Raw genomic sequence first — 19,227 nt, 5'->3', positions numbered from 1 at the left:
TCAAGAGCAAGTCAGCACAATATATTTAGAAAAAAGCAACCAGGGTAATTTTGGAATTTGCAAGTCCAGTGTTTGAGGGACAGCAAACGTTTCTTTGGAGGAGACAAGTCTCAGGTGGCATGCAATGGTGGCACTATTGGCTAGTGTTTCAGACGTAATCACCAACCCCGATTGGGAGGTTCCCGTTCACCCCCTCTCACTTTCTGGCCACGTAACTGCGGGCACACCTCTCTGCTGCTCAAGGGATGGTAACTGTGCTCCCCAACGTGCTTCGCACAGTGCGTGCACAACGAAGGGCTGTCCTGGGGCGAGGGAGGGGCATTCATTTTGAGTATTCTCACCCTCTTTTTACACCCGAGGAAGGTCCTGCCACAGCGAGAAAAAGCGATGAACAGAAGAAAACAACTTTCTCTGGCACTGCCACAGAGCTCTCAACACAAGAAGAGTGAACACAGGCCTTAGTGCTTTTTGAATTGTTTTTCGGTGGGAGAACGCCGTGGGCAAAGGCGAACAGCCACGGCCATTTCCAGAACCCACAGCAAGCGGACGGTTGCTAGGCAACCATAGGAAGGAGGGAAAGGGAACAGGCAGCCCCGCCCATGCTCCGCCCCCATTTCAGCAATCCTCGCCCCACCCTCTCCCCGCCCAAGTCCCGCGGGGCTAGGCAGTCGAAGCATCAACGCCCGCGACAGGCCAAGAAACCGTGACGCATGCGCACTCCTTCCCGCGCGGTTCGACGTGACGCGCGCTCCCGCTCTCGACCACATTCTCTGCCCCGCCCCTTCTTGCCTGGCAGCAAGTGTGGCCCCCAGGTCAGCTTTCACCCAGATCCGGCCCTGCCCACACCTGCTCTTCAGTCCTGTGGACAGTGACTGTAGAACAACGTCAAGTCTGCGGACCCACATCCCGTGCTCCCTTGGTGGCGGTGGTGATGGGCCCCCCGTGTGGGGTAGAATAAGGCGGGATGAGAGGAGGCGGTAGTAGTCGCGCGCTCACTTCCGGAGGACGGGCGGAAGTGGCTGCTGTGGATGGTGGGGGGAAGGAGCGCGAGGGGAGGGCCGGGCCGCCGGGGGTCGAGGGGGTGGGGCCTGGGCCAGCAGTGGGGACCCGGCCTGGGGCCTGGACTCCGGCCGGGGGCGCGCGGCGACTCCCATCCGAGACTGGGCGAGCGGAACCCAGGTAAATACCCGGGCAGATTGGGCGAGGGTTGTCCGGGCGGCGGAGGAGTGGGAGTCAGAGTCTAGGAAGAGTCGCTGTCACCCCCTTCCCCGGTGAACACAGATGACTGCATTTCCGAGAAAGGTGGGAGGAGTTAAATTCTTGGCGGGGGGTGGAAGGGGTGTCATGCGGACGCCACGCCCCTACAGGAAGTGTGTGTGTGTGTGTGTGTGTGTGTGTGTGTGTGTGTGTGTGTTGAGTAATAAAGTTAGAAGCGGGGGTGACAGGGCTGGACTCCCGGACTGAGGGACTGGAACACTGTGGGGCTACTGCAGGCAGGACTCGGGCCTCAGACATTCCAGGAGCGTGTTCTCGGGAGTGGCCCCGGGGAAGGAGTTTGACAACGATTAGGAATTACATCTCTGGCACAGTTTTGGAAGCTGAGGGGGAGGTGAAAGGAATGGAGCAAAGAATGCATGTGGAAGGTGCCAACATCTAGGTTTGGAATGGGTTTAGCTCCGTTGGGGAGAGGTAGACGATTATAACATTGCCCACCCTAAGAAGCTTGGGAGACGTAGGGCGATTAGTGTGTGGCACTAACAAGACAAGAGGACCGGAGGAGGATGTTCTTTTCCACATTTCTTAGAAGACAGTCTTCACACACCGTCAGTGCTTTTGGTTACTTTTCTGTTGTGGGAATAGATGCAATCATTCCTTTATCCTGACCCATGTATGTATATACATATTGATGAGGTGGCTGTGTTTTGGGAGGGCAGTATATGAGTGAAACAGGTACTTTGTATAACTTTGTGGAGTTGTTTAAGGAAGGATTTTGCATGATAGAGCATAGTAAAGGGGTCTAATTTAGATAGGGGGTCTTAGGAATCCATTTGAGTATATAATAGAGAGTGCCATAATGTTGAAATATTCCACAGGTTAACACAGAAATCAGCCTCCTGGGCCATGCGGGTTCTCAGGCCTGTTTCTTCTCATGAGCCCCGCAGAAGACAACAGAGCCAGTCCTCACAGTGGATGACTTCCCCTTCCTGAGCAAGAGATGAGATAGTACCTGGGACCCACCCAACACCAGACTCTGGGCTTAATAAGCCAGCTGAATGAAGGGATGTAACAGACCCCTGGGGGGGACACTGAAGCCTGCAGTGGGGGGGGAGGGGCCTGGACATACCCCTTCCCCCCCAGACTCCTCCCCCTCAGTCCACTCAGCCATGGACTTTGGACCTGGATAAGAGGAGAGAAGCTGCACTTTGTTTGGTGTCTCTGATTTGGGATTCTCAATTTTGGAAATGGTGTACTGGATGGGGGTTTGATGATCTCAGGGGAGCAGCTGAGAGAAGAGAAGAAAGGTAAGGTTCCTGTCTCATTTCCCACTTGGTGTCTTGCTGCTCCTATGCAGAAAGTGTTGAGTGGGGCAAGTGTGGGGATACTGCCGTTCAGGAGTACCCTGATGAGAACCCTTACCCTGATGGGTACACAGGAAGCTTCATCAATCCTTCACCTTCTCCTTGTGCAGACTTGTTCCTAGCTACTCCTCACCCAGGAAGGGGGACCTGGTAGCGAGCAGTGGCAGTTTGTGAGGTTAGGCCAAGGAGAACATGAAAAGAATTCAGCCCTCTGAAAAGAGGTTGGATTAGATTGCCTTAAGGGCCTTTCTAACAGTGAGGTAATAGGATTCCAAGTCAGTGGAGCTAAACTAAGACACTGGAATGGATAACCCCAGCCAGAGGCAGGCTGTTGTGTTTTGAGGAGCTGAGTAGAACTGCCTTAAGGAGGGTGGTCTAGATAACCTCCTAAGTTGCCTCTCCTCCTAAAAGGAAGCTTAGACCATGAGACCTCATGGGAAGAGCAGAGGAGTAGAAAACAGAATTGGGCATTAGTAGGATTTATGTTCTAACTCTTACTTTCTTAGTATACATTGGTTAATCTCTGCCATGTTCTCTTCACCTGTAACATGGGGATAACTAGCTTTCCAGGTCCTTCACAGGTTATCACAAAGGGCAAAGGAAATGATAGATTTCGAAAAGTGTCCAGGGTTGTGTATGTATAAAACAGTAACACTGACATTGCTTGATGTGCTCATATAATTGTTACATAGAGAAAAGCTCTGTTTTTTCATTGAATTACTGTGCTGGCAAAACCTTGAATGGCCTTAATTAAAGCCTGCCCTGCATTTGTCTCATCCTGATGCAATTAAACAGTACCTGGGATCAAGTTGTGGAAAGGTATATGGGTCCAAAGAGGACTTAGACTGAGGGATTCTCGCTCTCAGGGCTCTCCAGTCAGCGTGGCAAGAGTCTTCCAGAGTGTGGAGGAAAATCAAAGGCTCAAAGGCTCAAGGGTCGAGTGTCTGGTTAGGAGATGAAGCTCCATTTTTTGGAGTGAGTGCTGGAGCTTTCCTTCCTGTGCTATATCCTAGTCTCCTCTTTTGCTCTTTAAGATGACAGTTTTTTCAGACTACCATCTCTTAGCCCTTTATATTTTCATAGACTCTGTTCCCCCTTAAAGAAGACCTGTTGCTCAGAGTTACCTTCCTACCTCCTGCCCATTCCTTCCTGGAACTCCAGTTTACCTGTGCCCAGATGCCTGCTTTTCTCAGTGACAACACAGGAGAAGGTGTTGGGAGAAAGGAGAGGTGTTGGAAATTTTGATAGACAGTGGGGTATGTGACCTGGGTGAGGAGCAGGACGCTTGGCTTCTGGCATCTCTTTGCCTTTCACTAGCTGGGTAAACATCTGGGCCTCACATTCATTGGGGGCTGGCAGCAATAACTAAGGTCATTTGCAAGCTGAAAATCATGTATTTAGGACTCAGTTTCTCCCCCCCCCCCTTTTCTTCTTTGTCATAGGAATCCCTGAGTCCCCCCAGTGGCCTGAAGGTTGGGCAGGCAGGTTTGGGTAGAGTCACAGGTCCTGAGCTGTTCCTTCTCCTTTGGTCTGATGGGTGGGGGCAGTCCCCTTGAGGCCAGGCTTTTACTTTAGTAGTTCCAGATTTCAGGAAGGGCATGTCACCTCTCCCAGCTTCGCCCAGTAATTCCTGGTGCCAGTTGTTGCTTAGGCACCGGGATCACAGCAGTCCTTCAGGTATATGTGGTCCTAGGATGACACTGCAGCCCTCATCCTACCTGGGAGACCTGTGAGTGCTTCAAAACACTTTTAAGTACCACGGAGTTGTGCTATATTTGTATAGTGCTTATATTATGTGAAGTGTCCAGGCTGTTGTGTTGTCAGTTTTTGTCACCACATTATTCTGAGGAGGAGCGAGAGGGATTATTTCCCCAGTTTGATAGGTGAGGGGAAGCTACAGAAGCCCTTAGCAGGAAGGGCTGGCTTGAGTGTGGACGGTCAGGCCTATGATTGCCTGCTCAGTGCTATGCTGCTTCTATAGCTTCGGACCTGCTGCCGTCTCGATTCTGCTGCAAATCTCCAGGGAGGGGAACTCAGTGCCCTGTCAGACAGCCTCTGGTAAAACATTTCCTACTTGGAGTGAGCCAGAATTCCTCTCCCCTGCCATTTCACCAGAAGCGCTAGTCCTGCCCTCCGCCTGACCCTTCCACAAGACAGTCCTCTCAAGAGAGCCATCAGCCCTGTCACATGGACACTTTCGCACAGGGTCACCAGGATGCTCAGGTGACTTAGCCAGGACAGGCTTGACCAAATGTTGTGTGTGTTTCAACTAAACTTACTTACACCCCTCTCTCTTCCAAAAGGAATTGTAGGTGGCTAACCAAAAGTTCCACTTCACACACATTGCTCAGTAATTATTGTGTTAATCTTTTCTCCTTTCTTTGATCTTGTTGAGCTGAGTTTCTAGGTCTCCATGGGGAATGGGGACGTTGGGAGGAGGGAAGGGGGAAAATAGACACAACATTGATTTAAAATATTGCTTTTACTTCTCATGGTCTCAATCCAAGGTCTGTCTTATGTTCAGAGCATGAACTCTTTCTAAATTGTAAAAAAAATTCAAGTTATCTTGGGCGTGGTATATGGGAGGGCAGTTTCCTGCAACAATTTTCACTTCCTTCTCCTTATCTCTCTGGTCTTCTTCTGGAAGTGATGGGGGGTAGGCAGGATACAGTATTGCCCCTTCTGTTCTATCTATCCTGTAATCAGATCTTCCTGTTTCTTCCATATTCACACAGTCCAATCTGAGTTGCATCCAGAATCAGGCTCCTTGTTTCTTTGGCCCTTCTTCCCCCATAACCTCTCCCCACGAAACCTCCATCCAGAGATTATAGGGCCTCTTTTCTTCCCAGGTCAATTTGGCACTTATCACCCTGGCTTCTTGCCTCTCAGACCAAATGTTTTCTCTTGCTTCCATCCAAAAATTCAGCCCATCCCAATTCTCTAACCAGACCTTTTCTTCTTGGGATAGTCCTCTTGTAGTTGGTGAATTTGTACTTGTCGGTCTGACTGTGAGCCTTGGAATTTAAACAAAGGACTGTCATAATGAGATATGAGTTATGGTGGACAGACAGTCCTCCATCTTGTTCCACATTGAACTGCCTTAGATGGAGAAGAATTATTGTTAGAGGTGGGAATCTGACACCCTCATGGGCTGGTTGGTCTCCCCACTTTTCAGCATCCCACTGTCCTTTGTCCGGAAAAGTGATTTTAGCTTCTGATATCGTGGATCTACAAATGATTGTTTCCCAACTTTTTACACTTTTAGGAACTTTATCATTTTCCCTCTAGTCTTGACATGGAATGTGAGTATGTAGGCCTTCCACATCCCCTACATGAGGAAAAGCTTAGAGGGCAAAGGTGCAGGCACTGGCCACTGGCTGGCACGTGAGCGTGGGCTCGCATTTCCTGCCAGTCCACGCAATCAGCTAAGCTACAGACCTTGGACAGACAAAGACACAGTCCAGCCTCCCTGATGTGTCAGCTCTTCTCTCACTCTACTTCTTCAGGGCTGAGCTCCATCTGCTTCTACCAAGATTCCCTTGCTGCCCCACTCTGCACCTGTCGTGCTGGACACACAGACATCTCAGAGGGCCCCTGCATTCCAGGGTGCATGAGGGGAGGGGGTTAACACTAGCTTTGGAGGCAAGAGTGCCTGGATCTAAAACCGGGCTGTACTCTCCGCTAGGTCTTGTGACCTTCAGCAGTTGGCACTTACCCTTAGTCTCAAACTCCTCATCTGTAGACCAGGATGACAATGCATACTCTGCAGACCTGCTAGGAGGGTTAAAGGAGAGGCTGAGGGTGGGGTCTGGCTTGTGGAGGCTCCTGTGCAATTGTTTTAGCACTCACATCCAGGCAGGGGCCTTAGGGCATACCCTACCTTTTGTTTCTTTAGTACCCTGTGTAACTGCTGGTTTCTTATAGAAACAAGTGAGCGAAGTCAGTAACCACACATCACAAAGTTCTGACCTGTGCTGCTCTGCAACACTGGGGAGGGAGGAGCGTGGCCAAGGGTCTGGTGCCAGTAGAGTGTCCTGAGCACATGTAGGGTTGGCCCTGGACTCAGTCCTTCTGTGGAAAGTCATTTGCAGAGCAGCCAGTAGTCCTCAGCTCCCAACCCCCACTTCTCAGGGTTAGATCAGACTTTTCCAGATTCTGTCCCCATCCCCTTTCATAGAGCTGCCACAAAAGCCTGTGATTGAGTTTTTCTCCTGAGGTACAGTGGTTCTACTCTGGGGACAGGTCTTTCACTCAGAGTTAACAGCTCTCGTTCCTCACCCCCAAAGGAAAAAAAGAAGAAACCACAGCTGCCTTTCTGCTGCTTTTGGCAGCAGGTGTTTCCCCCAGCTTCCCTTTTGGCGTCTTGGTTCCTGTTCTCACATCTCTGCACCAGCAGAGAAGTCTGGGCTCAAGGGGTTGAGGGGTGGGTGGGGTCGGGTGTCGACCCGAGCAGTGCAACTGGAAGCAGGAAAGGGCCCAATAGTAACAGCTGCCTCCATAGCATCTCCCAAAGTTGGAGACCCGGGAAAACTTGGGCTGTCGGGACGGCGGGTGATTGTGAAGTCTGGGCGAGGAGGCGGGGCCTGGAGGGAGGGGCCCAGGGCCAGTAGGGGCGGCCGGCCCCGCCTCCCGCCGGCCCCGCCCCTGCCGGCCCCGCCCTCCTGGGGAGGGCCACGTTGCCCGCCTGGCGGCCCGGCCTCTGCCAGGCGGAAGGCGCCGGTAGCCGCACGAGCGCCAGGGACTCGCGGAGGCTCCAGGCTCGCTCTTCGCGCCTCGGCGCCTGGCAAGTTCAGAGTCGGGAAGTTGGGAGGATCTGGTGAGTAGAGGCCCGGGGACGCTGGCGTCCGTCACCTAGGGTACTTGTCCCCGGGAGGCGACGGAGGTTGGACTAAGGGAGGCTCTTGCGGGAGTGAAGAGGGCGCTCCAGGGCTCGGGTCCCGTCTTTAGCAGCTGCCCCTTTCCGAGCCCTTCGTGCCCCCACGATAGCCCCAGCCAGAGGGGCCTGGCCCGGGTCCCGGCCGCCGCCCCCTACCGAGCCGGGAAGTCGCGTTCTGCGTTCCGCTTTGGGAATCCCGGGCCTCCAGCCCTTGGAAGAAGGGCGGGCTTCGCGGGGAGGGGAGGCGAGGCAGTTGTGAAACTCGGCCTCAGGGCGTCTGTGGGTGCGGGCCGGAGGAGGTGGGGTCGATGGAGAGGAGAGGGCTGGGGAGCCGGAATGGGAGGTGGCCTTTCCCCAAACCCCACCCCGGCGTCTTTTCCGCGAGTTACTAAGGGTTCTTTCTATTCAGCCGTAAGGAAGAATTGATTCAATGTAGAAATATGTAAATCAGCAAGAAAACTTTTCTACCTGTTTGCTGACATATGTATTGTAGGGAGCCCTGAGACTTGCAAGGGCCCCATCTTGTAAACCCTGGAGCAGAGGGACAGTGGCGGGCTGGTTTGTCTCCAAGGCACAGTGAGCCCCGGGGTGAGGCTCCACCTCGGTTAACCCTTGCCCCTTGGGCGTGTTTAATTAGTCTTTGCTTCAGAACATCGCTGCCAGAGGTGTTATCCAACTTTGTTTTTTGTCGTTTATAATGCTTTTCAGAACATGTAGCCTTTTCTCTTAGATACTCATCACATCCTCCGGGATCTGCCTCCCACCGAGAATTACCCCATTACTGGAGAGAGCATGAAGCTCTCCTGGATCCCGGCTTCTGTGTTGGGTCAGACAGCATTGTAGTGTATCTCATCTCAGTGACGTATGTGACAGGTTAAATTCGTTTCCTGTTTGGGACAATGGAGACATTATCACTATCCTTTTCATCATCAGAGATGAAGATGATCCAAATGAGCCCTCTCCCTGTTCAAATGAGGGAACCAAGGCTTAAGCGGGTCAGGTGACTTGCCCCAAGGTTACCTGGTTTGCTGGTGCTGGATTGCCTGAATCCCAGGCTTTCATGCTTTTGCTGCGCTAGCATCATACTTGCCTTTTCTTTTCCAGGATGAATAACCTGCACCCCTTCCCTCCTAGGTCTTATTCTCTAAGCACTTCAATTATTTAGTGTATCTTCTCTGACACCCTTTCAGTTCTTCCATCCTCCTGAAATTATGGAGCCCGGTACATGATACAAGAGTCTAGCCGAGGTCTAACTAATGAATGAGAAAGTAATTCAGTTAAGTCTCCATTATCTGTGTCGTGTTCTATACTTTGTGGGTATGTTAGGCAATGCTTTTTAACATACTAAGCAAGGCAGATATATAGAAGGGAAAGTCTGTCAATATTCCTTTAATTCCCATACTTTTTAAAAAGCTAAATATGAATTATCCATTATTGCTCACCATAGGAAGTTGACTGTCTGGTGTTCTGTTGTTGTTTAGGAAACATTTTTTCCAGAGAGAGGGGACTGGCTGGAGAATACCATGGAATCAGAGTGTTAGAAAGGATCTCACAGCTCCTGGGCTTCAGATGAAGAAACAGACCCATTGGGGTTGGTGGGACCTGACCAGAGCCTCCTGGGTTTTGGCTGAGGGTTACATATACTAAAAAGGCTCCCACCACGGGGCAGGTGTCTTTGTACTTGATGTTGTAGACCAGCTGTGTGTCACTTCCCTAAAGAAGTCGTGAAAACTCTAGCAAATCAAAACCAGTTTTGAGTCTGTGCCTTGCAGACAAATGTCATTAATAACGGAACATCAGGACTCAGGTCAGGGTTGGGGACTATTGATCTGTATTAGGAAAGGAAGGTGTGGCAGGTTGTGTTTTCCCAAAACGGGCATGCCCATAAATATCCCATTCCACATGTTTTTACAAGTGGACATTGTCCTCCTCCCACCCGTGGCTAGGTTTGTGATTTTCTCCCCTTGAAGGTGGGCAGGGACTTGGGATACCCCTGACCTGTGAGTAAGGCAGAAGAGATCCAAGACTGGATCATCAAAAGGATACAGCTTCACCTGGCTTGCTCTCTTTCTTGGGACACGCACCTTTGGAACCCAGCCATCATGTTCAGAGGAAGCCCAGGTCACATGGAGAGGTCATGTGGAAGGTGTTCCAGCCAGCACTCCAGGTAACGTCTCAGCCAGCACCAACGTCAGCCTTCAGACGGTGAGAGAATGAGCCTTTAGGGGAGTCCATCCCCCAGCTTTCGAGTCTTCCAGCTGAGGTCTCAGATGTGGAGCAGAGGCAGTTCTTCTCTCTGTGCTCCACTGTCCAAATTCCTGACCCATGGAACTGAGAAGGATACATGATTGCTATTGTCTTAAGCCGTTGAGTGTTTCATTATTCAGCAATAGATACCTCATAAGGACTAGGTGAGTAGACACTGGCCCTCAGAGTTTGGACGTGGGGCCTGAGCACAGAGGGCAGGACGAACTCTGGCCTGCTTGTGAAGCCTGCTTACATTCGTTTTACTCATTGTTTAGGATACTTATTGCTGCATAACAAATCACCCCAAAACTTAGTGGCTTAAAACAACAGAACATTTCATTCCTACCTCAGCTATGTGGTTCTTGCTCCTTCCTGGTCTTTTGTGTGGTTGCAGTCAGATGTAGCGGGTTGGGATCATCTAGAAGGTGGCCTCTATGTATAATGGTTGATGCTGGCTATCAGCTGGGACTGTGGCTGGCCTTGTCAGCTGGAATACCTGTAGGTGTCCTGCCTGGGTGACCTGGGCTTCCTCTTACCTTGGTGGCTGGGTTCCAAGAGCAACTGTCCCTGGAGCACCAGATGGAAACTGTATTGCCTTTCATGCAGGAGAGGGAACACAGATCCCACCTCCCCCACTTCTGGAGGGAGGACTGCCATTGTCACTTTGTAAGATGAGCATGGGGACGCTATATGTAGAGGGCGTCTTTGGAAGAGGTCTTGTGTCACCCTGATTTAGTCAATAATGCAAGCAGTCCTCCCTTGACCACTTGAATCTCATACATGTACCAAGCACTGTGGTGGGCTTCACGGTCATAGATCCTTTTTCCTGAGGAGTAAGGTGAGAGGCAGGTAAGGCACAGCCACAGAGTCTGTTACAGCACGGAGAGGAAAGATGACGTATGGAGAGAGCGTAGTCATGGGAAGGCCTGGCTCTGCCTGTGATGTCACAGGACTAGCCTGAACTGGGCTCTAAAGGATGTGTGAGTGCTTGCACATGGGGCTGTGGATGATATTTCAGGATAAGGGACCAGCCAGAGCAAAGATACAACAGCATACAAGTGTACTTATGAGGGAAATAAGTCAGTAGCCTGCTGAGGCCGGAGTGTGGGGTCCAGGGGGTGGTGGTTGGAGGTGAGGTTGAAAATGGACGTTTGAGTCAGTGTGTTGTGAAGGCAGAGTAATGAGTTTGAGTTTTATTCTGTGGGCAGAGGCTGCCTTGCAGTTTGTAAGGTACGTTATGTTGTGACCAGGCTTGCACTATAAGAAGGGTGCTCTGTTGCTCTTAGAAAGGTTGCTTAGAGGGAAGCAAGATGAGTGACTGGTAGGCAGCGGAGAGGCTCTGTCAACACGTCAGGCTTAAAATAATATTTTCTAATAAGGGAAGAGAGTTCAGGTGGAAGGGTTTCAGGGCTTGAAATGGGACGATGGCTGTGAGTGAGGAACTGTTACTTTCATTTTCATAATTTTGAAATTCCTAGAGCTGCATGTTTCAGAATTTACAATTTTTTGGATTTTAAAAAGCTGATCTGGTACATTTATGATGTAGTGTAAGGTCTAGAGCAGCACACCATAATCCAACATACTCATTTCTGTAGCAAAATGTGTGAATAGTCGTACTAAGTGGGTTACATAAAGATTATAAATAAGCTCACATTAGATCGGATTTCACCAAATGAGGTTGTCAGGTTTTACTGCCTAACTAGTGTAGAAAACTTCTGTTGGTCAGCGCTTTTTGGACTTGGGAATTGCAGTTAAGGGCCTGTGGATGTTTAGTACCCACACTGAAGCCAGCTTTTAGGTCACAGGCAAATCTCTTGAATCTTGAGGATTCCAGCACAGCAGCTCGGCTCACTGGGGGAGCTGGTCCCCATCCTCAAGTAACTTGTGTCCGAGAGGAGATCTGACAGATGTTGAGCTGGTGCTGATGGTTGTGAAGGGGAATGGACCTCACTTGGTCGGTCCTAAGACATCAGGGAGCTGTCCTGGTGGACACATGAGTCAGAGCGTACCAGGTAAAGACGACCGGGAAGAGCTGGTCTGGCATACAGGTACATGCAAAGGCCCTGAGGTGGGCTCGGGTGTTTGGGACCTGGAAGGAAGCTAGCAGAGAGGGGACAAACGAGTGACTGGCTAGCATTTATGTTGTCACGTGCGGGCCACTGTTCTAAACACCTGATGGGATTACCTCACCCAATCCTCACAGCAACCCAACAAGGTATTCTGTTAGGGTTTCCACCTTAGAGGTAAGAAAAATTGAGTCTCAAATGTGAAGACCCATGCTAAGCATTGCCCCAGGCCGTCCAGCTTGCCTGTTACTCCTGTATCCTCCTGATGGGAGGCCTCAGAGCAGTGCCTCCTGGAGGACTGTGTGGTCTCCGCTGGCCAAAAGGCTGACCTGCTGGGCTTGCTCACCCCTCGGGGCACAGCCAGCTGCTGGAGAGTGTGTGTGCTCACGTGTGTGCACTCGTGTGTGCATACAACACAACTTCCAGACAGAGTGGGGGAGCTTGCTCTGGAGAATACGTGGACCAGCAGTAGGAAACTGGGACTGGGACTCTGGAGGAGTCTAGATGGAGAAGCTGGGGGCCCCCGGGAATAGGCATGTTGTGTTCTTTTATGGAAGGAGGAACAAGTTCTGTTTGTGAAGTTAAAGAAGAGGGTCATGGGCTGGAGAAGAAGGGCGGAGGTGGAGGCCTGGCCGGACTGGGGCAGCTGTTTCCTGTGGGCCATCCGGCTGCTTTCATGTTTGCAGACTTGCTGAAAATCCAGTCTGCTGAGGGGCCTTCAGAAGATTGCTCCGATCTGCATGGCTTAGAAGGGTGGAGGGGAGGTCTTTCCTTTGGTAGTGGGTGTGGGCCACCTAATTTTAATATCTGCAGAAAAGTGAAGGCTCTCACCAGTCATCTGCAAGGATGTGATCCCTTGGGTTTTGCCAGCAGCTTTTGACAGCTTGCTGGTCTAAGGTGGCTCACTGACAAGTCAGGCAGGCCTGCTCCTCCAGCCTTGAGGTCAGCCCTTCCGCTAATGGAGTTTAGGCTCTAGGGTCTTTCCCCCATCCCTTTATCTGAAGACTCTTTCCTGCCCAGTCAGTTAGGAGGCAAGAAGTTGGGGATAGAGAATCCTGGCGAGGAGATTGGAGGGAATGTTCCAATCTTGACCACATGCCAAGGGGGTGTGAGGAAGTAACTGGAAATCTGTGTGTCTACCCCTTCTAAGAAACCCTGATTGGTTTACAATTGCTGATACAATGGGAAGTTAACGGCACAGTAAAACCGAAGCAGACTTGAGGTTTCTGAGAAAACTGGTGCTGTGGAGTTGTGGGGAGATGGCTTCCGGTAGGACAGCCGGTGGTGGTTGTGCTGGCAGGCACTGGGGGAGTCTCCGCAGGAGGTAGACAGAATCCAGGTCCCTGTAGAGGCCCTTCAGAGTCAGCCCCTTTGATACTGTATCTGTCTGCCTGAGAGCCCAGGGGCGCAGAGATGACATCTAGGACCAAGGTTTTGGCTGGGATTAGAGAACTGGGCTGTGTAAGACAGAGGGCAGCTGGCAGAGCAGCTGGCACAGGAGGGCATATACCTGCAGTTTTGGGGTATGAAGGGCTGAGACCAGAGGCAGGAAGGGCAGGGGGAGAGTCATGTGGTCAGGAATGACAGCTGTCTAGGAATTGGAGGGTGTCTGTCGTAGGTCTGGCAGAGTGAGGGGATTGGTGGGACCATGCTTTTTTCTTGTTGGGCATGTGTCTCAAGTCCCTTCTCAGAACCTGGCAGGCAGCAGGTGTATCATGCATGTCATTGAGTAGTTGAAGAATTCAGGACAACAGGATTGTCCCATTGCCCTTAACTGATCTGCCCAGCTGGGGCCATATTGATGGACAAAGCTAGTGGGCCATTCCCTATATTTGATTTTTAAGAAACTTCATTTGGAAATAATTTCACACTTACAAAAAAATTGCAAGAATCAAAATGGTATAAGGACACACATATTCCCTTTATTCACTTATTGTTAATATTTTGCTCCATTCTCTCTTTCTTTCTCTGTCTCTCTCTCTCTCTCTCTATATATATATATATATGATATTTTTGTTCTGAACCATTTTGAGGATTTTTGGCCTTTTTCCCCCTTAGTTTTTAGGAAGTGCTTTGTCTACTAAGGTATTGGCTCTTTATTTGTGACGTACACATATGTTGCAAATATTCTCTCCCAGTTTCATTTGTCTTTTTACCTGGCTTATGGTGTTTTTAGCCATGCAAAAGTACTTTATTTATTATTGCATCAGGATTTTGAATTATACTCTGAAAGCCTTTTCTTATATCCAGGTTATAGAGGAATTGACCCATGTTTTCTTCTAGTACTTGTATAGATTTTTATATTTAGATCTCTGATCCACTTGGAAATTATTCTTGGCATACACATCTAAGTTTATTTATTCCAAATAGCTATATAATTGTTAACAATACTATTAGTAAGACCACATTTTGCCCCAGGATTTCTAAATATCACCTTTATCATACCTAAGATTTCTATGTGTAGTTGGGGCTATTTCTGGAGTTTAAACTTTAATCCATTGCGTGATCTGTTTACATATCGGCACCATATAGTTTTAATTATAGAGGCTTTGTAATATATAGAATTTAAAATCTGGTAAAATCTCTTCTCAGCTTTTCATTATTTTCCTAGATGTTTTTGCATGTTTGGTTTCATGTCTGTTGTTTCATGACACTATGTTTTCAACTTTAGTGTCAATTTGTGTAGCTCCATAAAAAAGTATTTTTATTGAGATTTTTGATGATACTGAGATGTCCTAAGCAAGAACAAGGGATTTAAGTCTTTTGTGTCTTTCAGGAATTATAGTTTTGTTTATATAGAGGTTTTGAATATTTCTTCCTGTATAGTTTATTCCTATATAGTTTATCATTTTCATGGCTTCTGAAAAATAGGGTTTTTTCATCCATTATTTTTTTTAATGAGTTATTATTTGTGGGTATGATGGGTATTTTTGCATGTTAATTTTTATATTTGGTACCTTGCTCAGTTTTTTGATTGGGTTGGTTTTATCATTGATTCTCTTAGTTTTCCTTAGTATTCTCACAGCATCAGCAAATAGAGGTAGTTTGTTTCTTTTCCACTTCTTGTGCCTTTAATTGTGTTCTGTATTCCAATTGCCCGGGCTGATCCTTCAACAGAATGTTAACCGTGTAGCTGGGCGGCTTGGCTTTGCTCCTGACTGTTGTGGGAATGCCTCTGGTGCTTCCTTATTGGGTAAGCTGCTGGCTTTAGCCCTGAGGTACGATATTTGACTTTTTAGATCAGTAATCTTTGGGCAATTTGCTTTGAGGAATGGGAGGCAGATGGTCTCATCCTAAGCTCTAGGTAGAAGATAGGAAATTAAATATGTCAGGTAGGGAGGGGAAGGTGGGGTTCCTTTGCTCTTTCTCTTCCACCAACATCACTCTCCTTCCCCTTCAAACACATGAACTCATGAACTCATTTTGGAGTCAGGGAGCATGTCCTATTCTCCCACTCAGATCGACGTTCCGGGGACAGGCAGCTCTTTTCTAAAAGAGCCCTGGAGTTACCTCCTGGCCTTCAGCACTTTTCACCTATTTCTGGAATCCCTCTCCCCACCCCAACTCCTACCCCCACCCCAGGGTGCCCCATTTTTTTGTGATCGCTGCTTTTCTCCTCTCCTCTCTTCAGGTGCATGGCTGCTTCCTAATTCCAAAACCCAGAGGACAGCTCCCTAGAACTGTGGGGAGTGAACCCAGCTAGTGAGGGCAACTTAGAGCCCCATTGTGCCTCCCCCGTGGGGGCCAGGATGCTGAAGAAGCAGTCTGCAGGGCTTGTGCTGTGGGGCGCCATCCTGTTTGTGGCCTGGAACGTCCTGCTGCTCCTCTTCTTCTGGACGCGCCCTGCGCCCGGCAGGCTGCCCTCAGACAGTGCTCTGGATGATGACCCTGCAGGGCTCACCCGTGAGGTGATCCGCTTGGCCCAGGATGCCGAGGTGGAGCTGGAGCGGCAGCGGGGGCTCTTGGAGCAGATCAAGGAGCATCATGCGAGGTGGAGCCAGGGGCGGAGGACGCCCACTGCGGTTCCGCCGGCGCCGCCACATGGGCCTGCGACGTTGTCGCCGGCTGTGATCCCCATCCTGGTCATCGCCTGTGACCGCAGCACTGTCCGGCGTTGCCTAGACAAGCTGCTGCACTATCGGCCCTCGGCTGAGCGCTTCCCCATCATCGTCAGCCAGGACTGCGGGCACGAGGAGACGGCTCAGGTCATCACCTCCTATGGCAGCGCCGTTACACACATCCGGCAGCCCGACCTGAGCACCATCGCAGTGCCGCCCGACCACCGCAAGTTCCAGGGCTACTACAAGATCGCGCGCCACTACCGCTGGGCGCTGGGCCAGGTCTTCCACAGGTTCAAGTTCCCCGCGGCCGTGGTGGTGGAGGACGACCTGGAGGTGGCCCCGGACTTCTTTGAGTACTTCCAGGCCACGTACCCGCTGCTGAGGGCTGACCCCTCCCTCTGGTGCGTGTCTGCCTGGAATGACAACGGCAAGGAGCAGATGGTGGACTCGAGCAAGCCTGAGCTGCTCTACCGCACCGACTTTTTCCCCGGCCTGGGCTGGCTGCTTTTGGCCGAGCTGTGGGCCGAGCTGGAGCCCAAGTGGCCCAAGGCCTTCTGGGACGACTGGATGCGGCGGCCAGAGCAAAGGCAGGGCCGGGCCTGCCTGCGGCCCGAGATCTCCAGAACGATGACCTTTGGCCGCAAGGGTGTGAGCCACGGGCAGTTCTTTGACCAGCACCTCAAGTTCATCAAGCTGAACCAGCACTTCGTGCCCTTCACCCAGCTGGACCTGTCCTACCTGCGGCGGGAGGCCTACGACAGGGACTTCCTTGCCCGCGTCTACAGCGCCCCCCTGCTGCAGGTGGAGAAAGTGAGGACCAGTGAGCGGAACGATCTGGGGGAGGTGCGGGTGCAGTACACGAGCAGGGACAGCTTCAAAGCCTTCGCCAAGGCCCTGGGAGTCATGGACGACCTCAAGTCGGGAGTCCCCAGGGCTGGCTACAGGGGCATCGTCAGCTTCCTGTTCCGGGGCCGCCGCGTCCACCTGGCGCCCCCGCAGACCTGGGACGGCTATGATCCTAGCTGGAATTAGCAGCACCGGCCTGCCCCTCTTGGGCTCCGTATTTGCCATGTCCGCGGCTGAGACTGACCGCAGGTCCTGGGCTCCATCATCCTTTCTTTCTTGGGTCCATTTATCTTTTTTTGTTGTCTTCCTTTTTTGAGTGGCATTCGAGTGCAAGGTGAAGATTATTCTCCCATTCTCAAGGGAGGGTCAAATCAGGTGAACCTTTCTGGGGTATGTTGGGGGCGTGTTAAGCAGGAAACCACTGTGTGGTAAGGGAAGACTTGGGCTTGTTGGAGCCATGAACTTCCATGTGCCAGGTTTTCTCCTAGGGCACTTGCAAAGAGGTTGGCAACTTCGGTTCTCTTGACCAGGCCTCTTTTCCCTGTTCTGGCTCTTCCAGCCAGGGTGTGAGCCCTTCCCTGCTTTCCCCCAGTTGGAAGGAAAGCTGGGCTATGTGAGAAAGGGACATATTTGTGGCCAAAATGAGACTAACCAAAGGGGTTTTATCTTCAGGGTCTGGGTGGACCTGTTAGGTTGTCAGGGTTTATGCCTCCCGCCCATTTCTCCTCTTTCCCTCTCTCCCTATCCCTTACCTCCTCACAGTTCTTTTCTCCCTGCAGCCTAGCAATTCATGACTCTAAGATGAAAAGTTGAAGGAGAAAAGCAAGACCTCTCCTCAGCTCATCCCTGGCAATGGGGGGAATGATGGGGTGGGGAAGCCTCAGTGTGCTGGGCACCCCTCCCTCGTCCTGCCTCAAAGAAACAGACTCTGGCCCTGATCCTGTTTTCTAAAAACTGATCCCTTCTCTGTCACTCTTGGAGGGCTCTGTGCTGGCCTGGTGGAAGAGAGATTAACTCCTGTGCTCCTTTTCACCTGGGGTTTGGTGCACAGGCTCCGCCCTGAGGCTGTGGCTTCTGGAGGCCCTCTCAGTGTAAGCTGGAGCAGCCAGGACAGGAGGGCTGGACTGCCTCTGCTCTTCCCCAGATACCCGGTGTCGGCTCAGATTAGGGTGCAGATGGCGGGTTGGAGAGCAGTGTGTGTTTTTGTTTCTTGCCTGACCTCAGTTCATGGAAGAAAGTTGAAACTACAGAATTATTTTCAAAAATAAAAGGCTGAATTGTCTGAAAAATACTGTGTGTATGTATGTGTCCTGGAAGAGAGGAAGGGGGTAGAAAAGGAAGGGGGGGGGGTGGAGGAAGAAAGGAACAGAGAGAAAAGGGCCACCGGAAGGGGCTGGATAGGCAAGAGGAAGTGGATCAGTTGAAGGAAGGAAAGCAGATGACCAGAAGAGGAAGGGGAGGGGACAGGCACAGGAGAGCTGAGGGGCCTGGGGTCAAGTAAAGGCCAGGCTTGATGGTGGACAGGTCCAAGACGACATTCCACTACTGCCAGTATTTGGAGGTAGGCTGTGGAGCCCCAGTGGGCTTGGGCTTGCAGAGCCCAGAGAGCAGGGTCAGTCCCTCAGAGTGGGTGTGATGTGGGGCGCCCTCTGCTGGCGCAGACAGCATTTGTGGGTCTCCTCCAGGATGTACTCCTGAGCTCTAGGATGCAGAGCTCATACCCCGGTAAGCTCTGGCAGTACGGCTTAGTGTCCTGGCCATGACCCCAGTGAGAATGCCATTTACACTGCCACTCAGAACACACACAAACTGGCAAACGTTTCCTGAAACTATTTACCCATATCATGTATAATGTATTCTATGTTTCTATTTGCCACCATTTTTTTTTTCCAATGCTGCTTGTGACCTACCAACTTGATTTTATTAGTGGGTTTGAAAACCCCAGACTAGGTGACTTTGTTGACAGAAACCATTCCGGAGCTTCACACCAGGTGGGTCAGCTGTCCAGGGGGCTGGGATCACCTGGTCACAGGGAACAGCTCCGGCATCCAGGGCTCAAGAATTCCCAGTGTGCTAAGGCAACCAGCCTCAGGCACTCATTGTAACCTTTTATTTTTCTGTAGAGCTAGTTTTGTCTTACCATGTGCTCCTAGGTGGATTATTTAACCCTATTTTGGGATAGGGAGGTGGTCATTATCCATGATTTTTGGATAGGGAATGAGGCCCAGTGAGGCGCTGGGTGCCGCCTGACACAATCAGGCCAGCAGTACAGCTGCCAAGCTCCATGTTCTTTGCAGGTCTCAGTTTATTTAACAGCTGCTTACCAAGCGCATCGTTCTGGGTGCTCCATGATCAATATTAACTCACTTACTCCTCAAAGCAATTGTGGGTAGTAAGTATTGCTCTTGTTTTACAGGTGAGGACGAGGACATGGACATGGAGGTTCCCTTACCCAAGGTCACACACCTGGTTGGGTTGGAGCAGGGATTTGAATGCAAACAACTACCTTATGCTGGACTGTTCCTTTCTATCCATTACAGCCTCCTTCATAC

General features: G+C 50.7%; 1 protein-coding gene and 1 long non-coding RNA gene across 10 annotated transcripts in view; one reads left to right on the top strand and one right to left on the bottom strand.

Annotated features, from left to right (window-relative positions):
* LOC109437629 (uncharacterized) overlaps positions 1–995 on the bottom strand; it is a 28,299-nt gene extending 27,304 nt beyond the window's left edge. The window contains exon 1 of one of the 2 annotated variants that reach the window (XR_002136273.2): positions 847–995. This is a non-coding gene — a long non-coding RNA (uncharacterized LOC109437629). Of the gene's footprint in view, positions 1–789 lie in introns of both variants that reach the window. The other variant, XR_012489751.1, reaches the window with a different exon arrangement.
* Positions 996–1,044: 49 nt separating this feature from the next.
* MGAT1 (alpha-1,3-mannosyl-glycoprotein 2-beta-N-acetylglucosaminyltransferase) lies at positions 1,045–17,964 on the top strand. 8 transcript variants are annotated; one of them, XM_019716964.2, is made up of 4 exons: positions 1,045–1,179; positions 2,094–2,522; positions 9,426–9,622; positions 15,400–17,964. In XM_019716964.2, the coding sequence occupies exon 4, from the start codon at positions 15,518–15,520 to the stop codon at positions 16,859–16,861; it is 1,344 nt and encodes a 447-aa protein (XP_019572523.1). In that variant the 5' UTR covers positions 1,045–1,179; positions 2,094–2,522; positions 9,426–9,622; positions 15,400–15,517; the 3' UTR covers positions 16,862–17,964. The 8 variants fall into 8 exon arrangements, with proteins under 8 accessions (XP_019572523.1, XP_019572524.1, XP_019572519.1 ...); XM_019716965.2 differs by lacking the exon at positions 9,426–9,622 and adding an exon at positions 4,561–4,637; XM_019716960.2 differs by lacking the exon at positions 9,426–9,622.
* The last annotated feature ends 1,263 nt before the right edge of the window (positions 17,965–19,227 follow it).

The sequence above is a fragment of the Rhinolophus sinicus genome, linkage group LG10, assembly GCF_036562045.2.
Source record: "Rhinolophus sinicus isolate RSC01 linkage group LG10, ASM3656204v1, whole genome shotgun sequence".
In the NCBI taxonomy this organism is placed as follows: domain Eukaryota; kingdom Metazoa; phylum Chordata; class Mammalia; order Chiroptera; family Rhinolophidae; genus Rhinolophus; species Rhinolophus sinicus.
This window is presented reverse-complemented; position numbering and strand designations above follow the sequence as displayed.

What these genes read in the sequence shown, in the direction of transcription:
- MGAT1 (XM_019716960.2), top strand. Translation starts at nt 15,518, where the DNA reads ATGCTGAAGAAGCAGTCTGCAGGGCTTGTGCTGTGGGGCGCCATCCTG.